Below are 15214 nucleotides of genomic sequence, written 5' to 3' on the forward strand. Positions count from 1 at the left end.
AGACCCTCATAACTCTGTATGAGAGAGTGTATAAATGGACCGTTGCGGGTCCATTTGGTTCCATTTATTCACCGTATTCCTGTCATTGCCCTTTTCTGCTGCTTCATTCATCTGGTCACTTCCTCCCAGCAGGCTGCAGGTGTAATGCAGGTAATCAGTGTCTTGCCAGATTTTGCAAGAAAAACAAGCGGCCAGGTCTATGAAAACACCCCAAAAGAAGCAACTAATTCTACAAGCTCACAACATATAATATTACAACAATAATATTTCTAACGCGATCCGCCATTGCAGAGTGATCGCCCGTCGAAAATGGCTCGTTTTCACCACGGTAAAAAGATATGGAGATATGGACCTTTTTCTCAAGATAAAATCCTTCCATTCCGTTTTACAGGGTCCGCGGATCATTCCGAAGTTGCGTTAGAGCGCCCCATGTGGGGAAAAAAAGGAAAACACGTAGATCTACGGTTAACGCACTCCACGGGTGTATTTGCAAACACATAGATCTACGTGTTTGGCACTCAATGTGTTAAAACAAAGCCCGAAGTCACTTATTATAAGCAGACATGGCAACGCTGGTAAACAGGAACCCCCTTGATATGGGGCTCCCCCCACTCCACTACGAATAAGGTGAATACACTCTCATAAATGGAACCAAATGGACCATTAAGGGTCCATTTGGTTCCATGTATACACTCTCTGAGTTAGAGACTTTTTAAGGGTCCATTTGGTTTCTTTGAGAACTACTGGCCTATACTAGAACATAAATAAACAAACAAAACGTCTTAACAGCTTATTAACCACATGACTGGTATCCTGTATTTTTAACCTTCTAATTGTTATTTCTAAGCAATGGCCAACATCATAATGTACAGTGTGTATAATAGTGTGTATACTGCATGATGTGACACATTGTGAGCTTGTAGATTGGCTATTTTCAAAACATTTAGGAACAGTTTTGGATCATTTTAACAACACTTTTGGTCCCTGCCACAAAATATGTTCAGTATAAATTACTTTGGGGTCCTTGACATGAAACCAGTGTTATATTAGACTCCATACTAAGCTGTGTATAAATATTTCTGACCCTTGACCCCTCTGTGTAGCACGTGCGCACGCACACACACACACATTTGAAATATTGCAGTCAGATAAAGGGAAAACAGCCAGTTACAAAGTGCATGTAAAGCAGAGCATTGTTACATACAAAACAAAAGTTGGCATATTTGTCGAACACAGCAGACAACAATCATGGGTAAAGGACACTTCAGCAGACAACGCCTGCTCCAAATTGAGCGGCTTCCTATAATAGCTGATATTGAGCAGTACCTTGCTAATTGTTTAGCCCTCATTTTGGAGAGGCCGGCCATTTGCAGGCCCCTCACAACCAATTTGTGCACACACACACACGTTAACCCCTACAGTACCAAGACTGTACACTAAGCCATGTTAACACAGAACTAAAATGCTGACACAGAAATGGTCAGGAGGAAGACATCAGAGGACTGGTGACCTCCAACTTCATAGTTGAGCATCAACCACTCACACTCAACCACAACCAATCACCACTCACACACCAGCTGGTAATCAATCAGCACCACTCAATCCCCCATACCAATGAGGGGGAGGAGACATTCACAGGACAAAACACCACACAGGGAAATACATATACGACCATATAGGGCATAGGTGGGCAACTGGCGGCCCGGGGGCCACATGCGGCCCCCACCTTCATTTAATGCGGCCCGTAGGTTAATATCGGAATATTGATATTATTGATTTCAGCTGTTATGATTCCAAACATACAAACATGACCCGCTTTAATTACTTCAGTCTATTTTAGTCGCTTAATGCTAGTATTAAAATGCTATTGTCTTTTTTACGTCCAATGTATTTGTATCTAAGGTCATAAAATTAAAGAGGTGGTGCCATGCACTTTTTCTGTTTTTCATGTGTCTATGAGGTTGATAGAACTTCATTAGACCCCCTGGTGGTGTTTTTATGGTGTTTTATGTCTTCTCTGACTATTTTCAGTTTCTACCTGGAGGCTGAAACCTTGAGGGTCAAAAGTGCCAATAGAGAAACAGCGCTTTAGTGACATAGTAAAAACATACCCTCCCCCTCATTATCATAACACAACAGGTGTGGGCATGAGGAGGAGGAGGGACTAGGACAGGTGGGTGGTGCTAAGGTGGTGGAGGAGGTGCTAAGGTGAGAACCAGGTATACTTAATGAACTGGAGGCGTGTCCACATAAAAACATTAATTTTAACAATTTCTGTACACTTTTTTGAAAAAAATCTTCCTCCTAGTATAACCATAATACCTGATGATGTTTTAGGGGGGGGGGGGGGAATCACTGAAAATCACAGCACCCCGTCTTTAACGTAAGTATAACTAAGTGCATTAAAAATAAATAATAATAATCATAAATAGCAGATCTACAAGCTCAAAACGCGTCGCAGTTTTGAGCTTGTAGATCGGCTATTTATGCTACTTTTGACATAGAATGGCAAAGTACGGCATAAATATTCAAAAAAGTTAAAATACGGAGATAGGAGGTGTCTGCCTGAAAGTATATGCAAAGTGGCCCCCTGGAGTGAATGTGGAAATACAGTATAGTGGCCCTCTCCATCATCAAAGTTGCCCACCCCTGATATAGGGTCATAACCATGGTGTCATGGGGGCCACACGGAGTACCACTGCGTTCCACCGGTACATTTTCACACGCACCCACAAGGTACGGTGCACGCGCGTATGGGGGGGGGGGATTTGGCTAGAACACGCCCCGCCCCCCTAAAATTCACCAGCCAAGTAGGCTACCCAAATGGCTACTTTGCATAACAGGTTTACAAGTGAGTATGTATCCTCACTCCTTGCATCTATAGACGAATCCACAGAGTGGCAGTCATAACTGCGGTGTCAAGCGGGTGCCGCTCCTCACCGCGACACAGCAGCTACAGACAGCGGCTCTGTGGATTGGTCTATAGGCTACATGGTGAGCAACACAGCATGTTGGCTTGAGTAGCCCCGGCTGCCAGTATCCTATCAGCACGCAGCAATGCCTCAGCCACCGTAGAAGAAGAGAAAGATACTCGTTCAAAGCAAACTTTTAGTTTCAGCTCTATAATTCATGGCATTCCTTGAATGTTTATTAGTTTAAAAAGACTAAAACTAAGCTAAAAAAACTTTTCCTATACAAACATGTTTCCTACTTTAAGGTAAAATAAATTGTGCGCGATTTGCGCATTAAATGCATTAAAATACCGTTCCGCAGGAAAATAAATCACCAATACACCCCTGGTCATAACAACACAACAAGTCAAAACAAACAGCTTCCATGGTGTCCATGATGATAACAATATGCACTCTATGTACATATCTGTAACAGTGATAAGTGTAAGGGATAAGTGATTATGTTTTAATTTTAATTGTACAACTTTTTTGATATATTTTTTTGTATTATTATAGTGATTGTAAAGTTGATGTAAGGAATGTTTCTGTTAAAATGTTTGTCTGTGTCGGGCCCCAGGAAGACAAGCTTTTGTCATGGCAAACGCTAATGGGAATCCTATTAAACAATAAAACAATATCTGTAACAGTGAGAATAAACACCATCTGTCCTCTGTACAGACCACCTTCACGACACATAGACCACCTGTCCTCTGTACAGACCACCTTCACGACACATAGACCACCTGTCCTCTGTACAGACCACCTTCACAACACATAGACCACCTGTCCTCTGTACAGACCACCTTCACAACACATAGACCACCTGTCCTCTGTACAGACCACCTTCACGACACATAGACCACCTGTCCTCTGTACAGACCACCTTCACAACATATAGACCACCTGTCCTCTGTACAGACCATATAGGCAGATTATGGTGTGTCTATAACCTTATGGCATTCTGACATTATGGAATTATGCCAGCCTGACATCATGGCCGCCGAAAAAAAAAAACACGCACGCACGCACGCACGCACGCACGCACGCACGCACGCACGCACACACACACACACACACACACACACACACACACACACACACACACACACACACACACACACACACACACACACACACACACACACACACACACACACACACACACACACACACACACACACACACACACACACACACACACACACACGTCTGAGTTTGTCTTTGCGTGGAGGAGCACAAAGAGAGACTCACACAAAAAAATGTTTTCCATGCTCACACATTTTTAAAAGTAATTCATTCTTAATTTTGGCCTCAAAATATTAAGTCGGGAAATTTAGCAATTTCACGTTGGTCACGTTACCCACCTCCAGCCAATGTCATAGTCAGTTCTGTTCATAACTCACCAGTGGTGGAAAAGGTACTCACATGTTTTACTTAAGTAAAAGTATCAATACTGCAATTTAGAAATACTCTGTTACAATTAAAAGTCCGGAATTCAAAATGTATTTGAGTAAAAGTACCAAAGTATTGGTATAAAAATGTACTTAAAGTAACAAAAGTAAAAGTACTCTCAATCTACCACTTCTGTTCTAACCACTTTAGGCCCATTGAAAATAGCAGATCTACAAGCTCACAGAGCTTGTAGATCTGCTATTTTCAAAATATTTGTATACATTTTAAAACTTGAAAAGAGACATTCTGCATAAAGAGTATTTTTACTTTTGATACTTAATTACTTAATTTTATACTTTTGTAATTTTAGTCAAGTACATTTACAGCCGGCACTTCGGCCAGTTAATTCTGTGCATTCTGTCGTCACCAATGTCCGTAGATGGTTCCTGACCTACTGTCTCTTTACCATTACAGAGACACAGCCTAAACATCATGCATATAGTAGACCTACTGTCTCTTTACCATTACAGAGACACAGCAGCATCATGCATATAGCATGGAATAGAATGTGACTTTATCCAGCAGCAAATAATATACAATGTAAATAACAAGTTGTTGGCAACAACAATGCATAAGACAAATGCATAGAAGCATAATCATGCCGTAAAGAATAAAGCCTCATTACATGATCCAGCAGCAACAAGTAATTATAAGTAACTATAAGTAATTATAGTTTTATGGTCTACCTTGCTTTCTTTGGTGTAAACTGTGAAGAATGATCTTGCAAACGTTATATCCCTCAAAATAAATATCCATGTAACTATGTAGGCATAGGATACTTTATAATGAGCCTGTTTATTTTTGCATCAGGAATCGCTGTGCGTCGCCTCGTCCAACAAACACATCTCCCAAGTAAAGCTTCATTTATACTTTGTTGTACGACGTGTTGCATCATGCTGAAAATAGCCGATCTGCATGCTCACTGATGAATACTGCTATGTGTGATGGTTGATGAGTTTACATGAACTAGCCATATATGACTATAGACAGAAGCCAAGTGGAAGAGCATTACGGATGTGGTGGTGGCATTTCACATTGTAAAAGACATGGTAATATAGCTACTGGTTGGCTGAGTTTAAACAAATTCTGAACATGGTGAAAGTGTGTTCTCTCATGTTATTAATCCCAGGGATTCATCTTTGTTTGGTCAAGAGCTGGGTCCTCTAGCTAAAATGATAGCATGGAGAAAAGCCAAAGACATATTGTAAAAGTTGTCACTAAATTAATCCCAAGGGGGATTTATCTTTCTTTAATGTTTGCACTTTATTTCCAATAGGAAAATTCACGTTTGTTACAACATTTTTAAAATAAAAACAACATAGAAAAAATACAGACTTTATCTAAATAAAAAATCTAGTTTTCAATCGTACAGCCCTAGTGGATATATAAATATGTTTCAAAATGATTATTTTGAAAGGGGGCCGTGGCCCACTTTATTTCACAGTAGGCCCACACAAGACGGAGAAGTTGCCGTTACGTAGCCTACTTTGTATCAAATTAGAAGGATTTGGCCTTTGTTTATCAATGCACAGACTGTAGAAATCATCTCATGACAGGGTCATTTATGTAATGTCATGTCTCGCTAATCCTGTGTGTATATTTAGCTTATTGTGGTTTGGCCCATACATCATGTGACCTGGTCCTTGTGCAGAGCCGATGCACAAGAACCTCCAATAAGAAGTAGAAGTCAGATCATTATAAACCTTTCATCCTCTGAAGTTGTCGGCTATTTTCACATCAAGAAACAAGTAAAATGTCAATTTAAATATCAATGGTTGTGACAACATAATCAAACTGGAAAAAAGTAATTAGTTATGTTACTATAGTTACCACAAAAAAGTAGTGCCGTTATAAAGTAACACATTAGTCCCAACACTGATAATAAAGCATGACTAATGAGGTAATATTTCTGTCTCAACTCACAGCAGTCTGCAGGTTCGTCTGACCGGTCCCCACAGTCATCTACTGTGTCACATTTCCACGACAACGGAATGCACTTGTAGTTCTTACAAACAAACTGATGGGGGAGACAGAGGATTATGTTTAGAATCAGTAATGTATCAAAAGCAGACATGAGACATAAAGTCATACAGCGTAACACAAGTGAAGGAGAGGTGAATAACCTGGCTGGCAGTGCAGTTGGACATGCACTGCTTGCCATCAGCTGCCAAGTAGGTGTTGGTGGGACAGGAACACTTGTAGCCTCCTCCAGGTGAGAGCAGACACAGGTTACTGCAGCCTCCATTGTTGGTCTGACACGGGTGACCGGCCACTGCAGGGTGGAGAAAACATGCACACATGGAACAAACATGAGAACACACACACCTATATGTTAGAATAAAGCAATAAGCCACACCAGGCTGTGGTTTAATGTGAGTTTAGAGCAGCTATGAGGTGTTGTTAGGAACGATGCAGAGCAGAGTGACTACAACCCTCTAACTGTTCTACAATCACTGTAAACCACGTCCTCACATGGTTTATTGCTTTGATAAAACACCAAATATGGCAACATGAAAATAGACAACCCAATTAAAATTGTATTTAATATCAATTTCAGAACAATTTCTACAAGAAAATAGTCCCTGTCTGCCTGTAAACAACTAGGAGGTTGTACTGTAAATGCTCCTCTTACCTTGCTAAAAACTAAATCACAAACAGTAATTCATCCATAGAAAGTTATGGTGAATATTTCAAACAAGATGTTGGAGAAGTGATACTGTACACATGTGATCCATACAGTATGTGTGGTTATAACAGAAGAACATTTACCCATCCTATAACTACTAGGAGCAGTGAGCAGCCATTCGCTCTGAGAACTATTAGGGGTTTAGAGTCTTGCTCAGGGACACATGGACACATTACTGGAATGGAACCTCCTTCAACTACTGTAGAGCCTCTGGCTGCCCAGCCGGGCTCTCTAACCACTCAGCTATGGCCGCCCCCAGTGAGAGTGAACAGTGAGAGTGTTGTATACAGTAGGTGGTACAGACCCTCAGGTTGTCTATAGGGGTGATACATGTGGAGGTCATATGGTGTGTTCAGGTTGCTGATGAGTTTGGTCTTGTTGGTTCCCTGAGTCTTGTTGGCTCTGTAGATGGAGCCGGTCTCACTGGCCCCCCACTCTATCCAGTAGATGTGATCCTCAAACAGAGTAATAGCATAGATGTCGTGGATGTCCTGACTCACAACTACAGACACACAAAACCAAAAGAGTCACAATATTATAAAATAGATGAACAAAGTATTATAAAGAATATTATAAGAAGAGTTAAAATGCATCAATAAAGTTTACAAAGGTAAATAATGTTCTCACTGTTTACCTGTTTTTTTTCTTCATGTAAAAATAAACATAATCCTTTCTTATCCACAGTAAAGGTCATTACACACCGGCGATTATGCGAATATACACAAAATTCAGACTCGTTCCGAATTAATAAAAGACGCTTTTTCGCTTCTTCGCTTTTTTCGCTCCGTGGAAGCTTGCATTGACTTTAAAAGGTTTTTTTAAAAAAACGTATTATTCGCATGAAAAAATCGCCCCCGGTGTGTAAGGAGCTTTACACTCTGGAGTGTTAATTTAACCACATGAACCCTAGTGATTCTATTCTGGGCCAGACATACAACGGAAATAGCAGATCTACAAGCTCACAACGTGTCACACTGTAACATGTTATGAGCTTGTAGATCGGCTATTTTCTGCAAAGATATCTAATGTAATCCTTTTATCCAATAAAGAAGATTAAAGGAGGGGCCTAGAATAGACCCCTGGGGAACTCCAGTAAGTAAATGATCTAGTACTCCTTCCAGTGTGTGTGTGTGTGTGTGTGTGTGTGTGTGTGTGTGTGTGTGTGTGTGTGTGTGTGTGTGTGTGTGTGTGTGTGTGTGTGTGTGTGTGTGTGTGTGTGTGTGTGTGTGTGTGTGTGTTACCTGTGTGTCTGTTGGTTCCATCCAGGTTGGCAAACTCAATGTGTTTCTCCTTGAAGTCGCTCCAGTAGATGTGATCGTTGATGTAGTCTAACGTCAGGCCGTAGGGCTTGTAGATCTTATCCTTCACGATGATGCTCCTGTTGGTGCCGTCCATCCCCATCCTCTCTATGTGGGGGTTGTTGTAACCTATGTCTGTCCAGTACAAGTACCTGTCAGGGAGACACTGAGTCAGGGTCACTGTTTGACATCTTTACTGACAATGTAACATATTGTTGTTGTCGGGCAGAAACCTTGTATCTCCATATTTAAAAAATGTTGTTTTGTTTTGTAAATGAATGCCTATATTGTCCACAATACCACAGTGTCACCAAAGTAGCAAAAATAGCCGATGTACAAGCTCACAATGCATCACAATGTCACACACTGTGAGCCTGTAGATCTTTTTATAAAATTGTCTTTTTTTATTGAAAGTGATTTAGTGTGTCTTTGGGTTTTATATACAGTATATTTGACCAATGAAAAGTATTAATTAAGAGCTTGAGACTAAATAATAACTACATTGGAACACAGATTTTTGGACATGAGTTTTCCCCCCCGACATCAACGATATGTAAAAATACGTAATTCTTCCACCACTATCAATATGATAAAACACAATGAAGCCAACAGCTTATTTATATTGTGTGAACATGTAACTCACACTTGCATGTAGTGCGTGCTTGCGTGCGTGCGTGCGTGCGTGTTCCACGCAGGGGAGGGGAGGGACACATAGGGAATAAATAACAACAATAACAACATTCAACACATTATTCACAACAAATCAGATATACTGTACTTTATATGATTTGTTTTAGAATACTTAGGTGTCTTATGTTTGGAATTTGCCTCATAGAAGCTCCAAAAAGCACAGCCAATCACAAGGAAGGATTACACACTCAATTTCGCACACTTTTCAGTGAGTGACAACTTACATGATACTATTTAAATGTTCCTCATGAGGTAAACTCTACCCTTCTTGTTCTACTAACAAAACATCTATTGAGTGACTTTATAACTTCACTTTACAAGAGGTACAGAATATGATGCAATGTCATCAGTTTAATGTTTAGATGTAATTCAGTCTTCTTGTATCCGTGGTGTTTCACAGGATGGTTGATACATTCAGTGTGAGGTTCATGATGTCATCACAGTGTGAGGTTCATGATGTCACCACAGTGTGAGGTTCATGATGTCACCACAGTGTGAGGTTCATGATGTCACCACAGTGTGAGGTTCATGATGTCACCACAGTGTGAGGTTCATGATGTCACCACAGTGTGAGGTTCATGATGTCACCACAGTGTGAGGTTCATGATGTCACCAGAGTGCTCTTACCCGTAGCGTACATCCACAGCCATGGCCCATGGCACGTCCAGGCCGGTGTTGACCAGGACTGTTCTGTACGACCCGTTTAGTTTGGACACCTCTATGGTCTGCCTGCCATAGTCACACCAGTACAGGTTTCCTGCCACCCAATCAACAGCCAGACTGGTTGGCCAGCTGATCAACGTGTTGTGAAGGACCTGTCAATCAACCATACATGTACTCTGAATATACTCACTATATTTTAATGCAATTATTACAATTATGTTTTAAATAGGGTGGTGTAGAGCATTTGCATTAGTTTTTCACAAATGTTCTACATTTTGAATGTTTCAAAAATAGCTGATCTACAAGCTCACAACATGTCGCTTTGTGACGCGTTGTGAGTTTGTAGATCTGCTATTTTCACTGTTTTAATTGTATTTTTTAATCCATTGTGCAATAGGCGGGGGGAGGGGGGGGGCAGAGTGTGTGTCTATGTTGTGGTCCTTGTCATGTAACAGTTTGTGAAGCCCTGGTGTAGAGAGACAGGAAACCAAGGACAGAAAGAGGAGAAACATGTGAGACCAGGAGTCAGATTCAAACTCACATCCTCACGGCTCACAAGGAGCACATGGTCTGTACACTAACTGACTGAAACACCAGACACCCTGTTTTATGACTTTGTATTTAACCCATTACGACCGGGAACGCATTTGTGTCATTTTAGATTTCTCTGGCTATTCAAAAATAGCAGATATGCAACCTCATAGCGCGTCACTCGGTGCCGCGCTATGAGCTTGTATATCTACTATTTTTGAAAAATTGTGAAAATGTGTGAAACTCTTTGAATATATATATATTTTTAAACATCTTTAACTCAAATCTTTGCTTCTGGGGATTCTACAATTGTCTTCTAAATCCTAACTTGTGTTGAAATATATCAGTGGTGCTCAAACCTTTTCAACGACCCCCAAAACATATTTTGATCCAGGGACCCCCAGAAGCAAAGATTTGAGTTAAAAATGTTCGCTTTAAAAATATATACATATATATTCAAAGATTTGCACACATCTTCACGATTTTTCAAAAATTTCAGATCTACAAGCTCATAGTGCGGCACTCGGTGCCGCGCTATGAGCTTATAGATCTGCTATTTTTGAATAGCCAAAGTATAACATAATGGTTTAAGTGGTAACACAGATGCGTTCCTGGTTTTAATGGGTTAACACTGATGTCACAAAGTATTTTAAATAGAAGTATAAGTACTCTGAATCAAACGTGTACTGTAAGTAATTTGAATTCAGTTTATCTTCCCTGTCATTCATTCTCATCGTTGTCATTGTCACCCTGACCTGGACGTCACTGCCATTGATGTGCATGCGACTGATCATGTGGGAATCCCTTTCTGTCCAGTAGATCATCTGCTGCTGATGGTCAAAGTCCAGAGCCTTCACATTCTTCAAGTCCTGTCACACCACATCAGTTGTGTTAGTATCAGACAGGAATACATTCCAGCATGTCAAAAGCAGTGTGTGTAGAATATTGTATAGGATTACATAGGATGTGTTGTTATGTCTAATGGTTTTCACCTGTTTGAGCTTTGTGGAGCTGGAGTTGTCCAAGCTGATCTTCATCAGGTTGTACTCAGTGGCTACGATGAGGAAGGGCTCCACCTCTGGAGAAAGTGAGACATTACATTTGAGTTGGTTTACCTTTAAAAATATACAAGAACTGGGAAAGCATCCGTTTCATTTTACATTTCAGCGTTGGCTATTCAAAAATAGCAGATCTACAAGCTCACAGCACATCACTTTGTGCCGTGCTGCAAGCTTGTAGATCTGCTATTTTTGAAAACATTAAAAAAATCTTGAAAGTATTTGAAAAAAAAAAGAAGGAATAATTCACATTCAAAACACAAAACTTCTCTTCTGGGGGTCCCTGGCACAAAACATTTTCAGATGGGGGTCCGCGGCCAAATACACATGATTTTGAGGGTCCTTGACACACAGAGGTTTGAGAACTAATGATTTAGAAGACATTTGTAGAATCAGCTTCAGGTCTTAATGGGTTAATACGCTCATAAATGTAACACATTGATACATAAATAACCTTATAAATGTAAACTTATTGATCACCATGTTTAAAAAGGTTGGGATGTGTTTCCTCTCTTTGTCAAACACACCACTGACAGTGAAGCTGCTGTATTTACTGACTCACCTTTTATTCACTTTAAATACAAATATCAACACATTTCACTGGTTCAAATATGAGTTTTAGACAGACAGACAGACAGACAGACAGACAGTCTTACCTGTTGTGCTGTGTGTTGGTTCATTCTGGAGAGCTGAGGAGAAACATAACAAACTAAATGAGCTTCAGTGTAACAGCTGGTTGGTTGTTGTGGTTTATCTGTTAAAATGCAGGACAAGATGTTCTTTGTTTCTCCTGTTTGCTGCTATTTATTTGACATTCACAGGGTGGGAATGAGGAACTGTAATTTATATCAGAATTGACTAAATATAAATCTACTGTATGACAATCAATAGTTTGTTGTAAACTAACAGGTTGGTTGGCATTTAGTGGTTTGGTCACACAGACCTTCATCACTAACAAACTAATATCATTATCCTTCAAACTCAGTTGGCTGTGGAACACGCCTGACAAGTTGTCCAATAACATGAGAGAAGTTTTCAGGGGGTCAAGTGGCCTCAAGAAAAGGACATTTGTGCTGCAGAGCTCCCTGTGAGAGCTAAGAGTGACTACAAAGTTAACATGTACTTTGATGTCATCCTAGAGTTCAACACTCACTGATGAAGACAATGATCAATATAAGTATAACATACATACATAACGTAACATGTATGGATGTGTTTAAAGTTTCACAGTAATTAGACGATGCGTTCATGATTTGCGGCATTTTGTGCAATTTTGAGGTTTGGTCAAAATCTGTAGAAGTAAAATTTGTTTTGCAAAAATCTGCCTCCTGCTTGCGCTATAACAGGCCGATGTGGACCTTTTGGGGCAGAGGTTCTTTCTTGGCCTCCAGGGAGTGTGTGTGTGCAAAAGTTTCACGCGAATCAGTCCAACAGTGCCGGAGATGAGCTTAAAATCTAATTTTAAAAATAATTTTCGATTATGGAGACTGTGACGAATATTCGAAAAAACAGACATTCGCTGGCATATCCCTAGTGGGAGATGACATGAAACCACTGTTATATTAGACTCCATACTAAGCTGTGTATAAATATATCTGACCTTTGACCCCTCTGTGTGCCACGCACGCACGCACACACGCACACACACTAACCCCTATATTACTCCATACTGAGCTGTGTATAAATATATCTGACCTTTGACCCCTCCCCCCTGTGTGCCAGCCACACACACACACACACACACACACACACACACACACACACACACACACACACACACACACACACACACACACACACACACACACACACACACACACACACACACACACACACACACACACACACACACACACACACACAGTACCAAGACTGTACACTAACCCATGTTAACACCAAGGTTTTACCTTAAGCCATCCATGTTAACCCATTGAGGCCTGAGGTTCCGATTCTGCAAAATGTCTTCTAAATCCTAAACGGTTTTCTGAAAAACGTGTGTTTCTATAGCAGTGGTTTTCAAACTTTTTCATGTCAAGGACCCCCAAAAGTATATGTATTTGGCCGCCGACCCCCATCTCAAAATATTGTGTTCCAGGGACCCCCAGAAGCAAAGATTTGAGTTAACTCTTTGACTGCCAGAGTATTTTCATAATGTACTCACCCAGTGCCAAGCGATTTTCGTGTTTTTAGTAGTTTTAAAGTTGTCATAAAAGTTTAGATCCATATTTATCGATCGATTCACTGTGTGTTTCCGGAGCAGGAGTCTCTGACTATAGCTCCGGATGCAAAACATTGCATCCGGAGCTAGTGTCCCCTTCGCTACAGGCCGTTGAAACCATCGTCGGAAAAATGAAAAAAAAAAAAAGAACAGAGATACATGCGAAAGAAAAAAAACTACAATCATGCACTCGGTGCCGCGCGACGAGCTTGTAGATCTGCTATTTTTGAATAGCCAAAGTGTAAAATAATGCTTTTCTAGCTCAAATTAAAGAAGTGACACAGATGCGTTCCAGGTCTTAATGGGTTAAAGGAGTAGTTCACCCCAAAAAAATACTTATTTTCAATCAATTACACACCCCATGAAGCATTGAATTCATTTATTTTTTTTGTCACATTCCTGAGCCAATAATTTGATGATAATAATAAAGATGGTAATGTATCTGGTAGGAGACACAAAGAAGACTCTTTGTGTCTCCTACCGGAGAGACCGCCGGTTATCAAATTATTGGCTTAGGAATGCGATAAAAACTAAAACATCTCCACGAATTCAATGACTCATGGAGTGTGTAATTGATAGAAAATAAGAAATGTTTTGGGTGAACTACTTCTTTAACACAAATCTAAAACACTGACACACACAACTGGTCAGGATGAAGACATCAGAGGACTGGTGACCTCCAGCTTCATAGTTGAGCCCATCGTCACAGGAGCCAATCACCAGCTAGTTCCGCCCAGTAATCAACCACTCACACTCAACCACAACCAATCACCACTCACACACCAGCTGGTAACCAATCAGCACCACTCAATCCCCCATACCAATGAGGGGGAGGAGACATTCACAGGACAAAACACCACACAGGGAAATACACATGACCATATACTGTAGGGCATACGTGGGCAACTGGCGGCCCGGGAGCCACATGCGGCCCCCACCTTCATTTAATGCGGCCCGTAGGTTAATATCGGAATATTGATATATTATTGATTTCAGCTGTTACAATTCCAAACATACAAACATGACCCACTTTATTTACTTCAGTCTATTTTAGTAGCTTAATGACTAGTATTAATGCTATTGTCTTTTTTATGTCCAATGTATTTGTATTTAAGTTCATAAAGTTAACATAAGTATAACTAAATGCATTTGAAAAAAAAATCATAATTAGCAAAAATAGCAGATCTACAAGCTCAAAACGCGTCGCAGTTTTGAGCTTGTAGATCGGCTATTTATGCTACTTTTGTGTGACATAGAATGGCAAAGTACGGCATAAATCTTCAAAAAAGTTAAAATACGGAGATAAGAGGTGTCTGCCTAACAATATGCAATGTGGCCCCCTGGAGTGAATGTATAAATACAGTATAGGGGCCCTCTCTATCATCAAAGTTGCCCACCCCTGATATAGGGTCATAACCAGTGGTGTCATGGGGGCCACACGGAGTACCACGGCGTTCCACCGGTACATTTTAACACGCACCCACAAGGTACGGTGCGTAGGGGGGGGGGGGGGGATTTGGCTAGAACACGCTGCCCCCCCCCCCCCAGATTCACCAGCCACGTAGGCTACCCAAATGGCTAGTTTGCATAACAGGTTTACAAGTGAGTATGTATCCTCACTCCTAGCATCTATAAACGAATCCACAGAGCGGCAGTCATAACTGCGG

The 15214-nt window shown here is 40.7% G+C and overlaps 1 protein-coding gene across 1 annotated transcript in view; it reads right to left on the reverse strand.

Moving 5' to 3' along the window:
• Positions 1–15214, reverse strand: part of LOC308092368 (uncharacterized protein) — a 55918-nt gene that overhangs the window by 36663 nt on the left and 4041 nt on the right. The window contains exons 2-9 of the mRNA XM_080438219.1: positions 11986–12018; positions 11264–11349; positions 11027–11140; positions 9705–9892; positions 8331–8539; positions 7394–7591; positions 6527–6675; positions 6327–6420 (exon numbers count right to left, since the gene is read on the reverse strand). Of these exons, the coding sequence (XP_080294345.1) occupies positions 6327–6420; positions 6527–6675; positions 7394–7591; positions 8331–8539; positions 9705–9892; positions 11027–11140; positions 11264–11349; positions 11986–12018 (1071 nt within the window). The remainder of the gene's footprint in view (positions 1–6326; positions 6421–6526; positions 6676–7393; positions 7592–8330; positions 8540–9704; positions 9893–11026; positions 11141–11263; positions 11350–11985; positions 12019–15214) is intronic.

This window comes from Gymnoscopelus braueri, assembly GCF_963280865.1.
Source record: "Gymnoscopelus braueri genome assembly, chromosome: 9".
Taxonomy (NCBI): Eukaryota; Metazoa; Chordata; class Actinopteri; order Myctophiformes; family Myctophidae; genus Gymnoscopelus; species Gymnoscopelus braueri.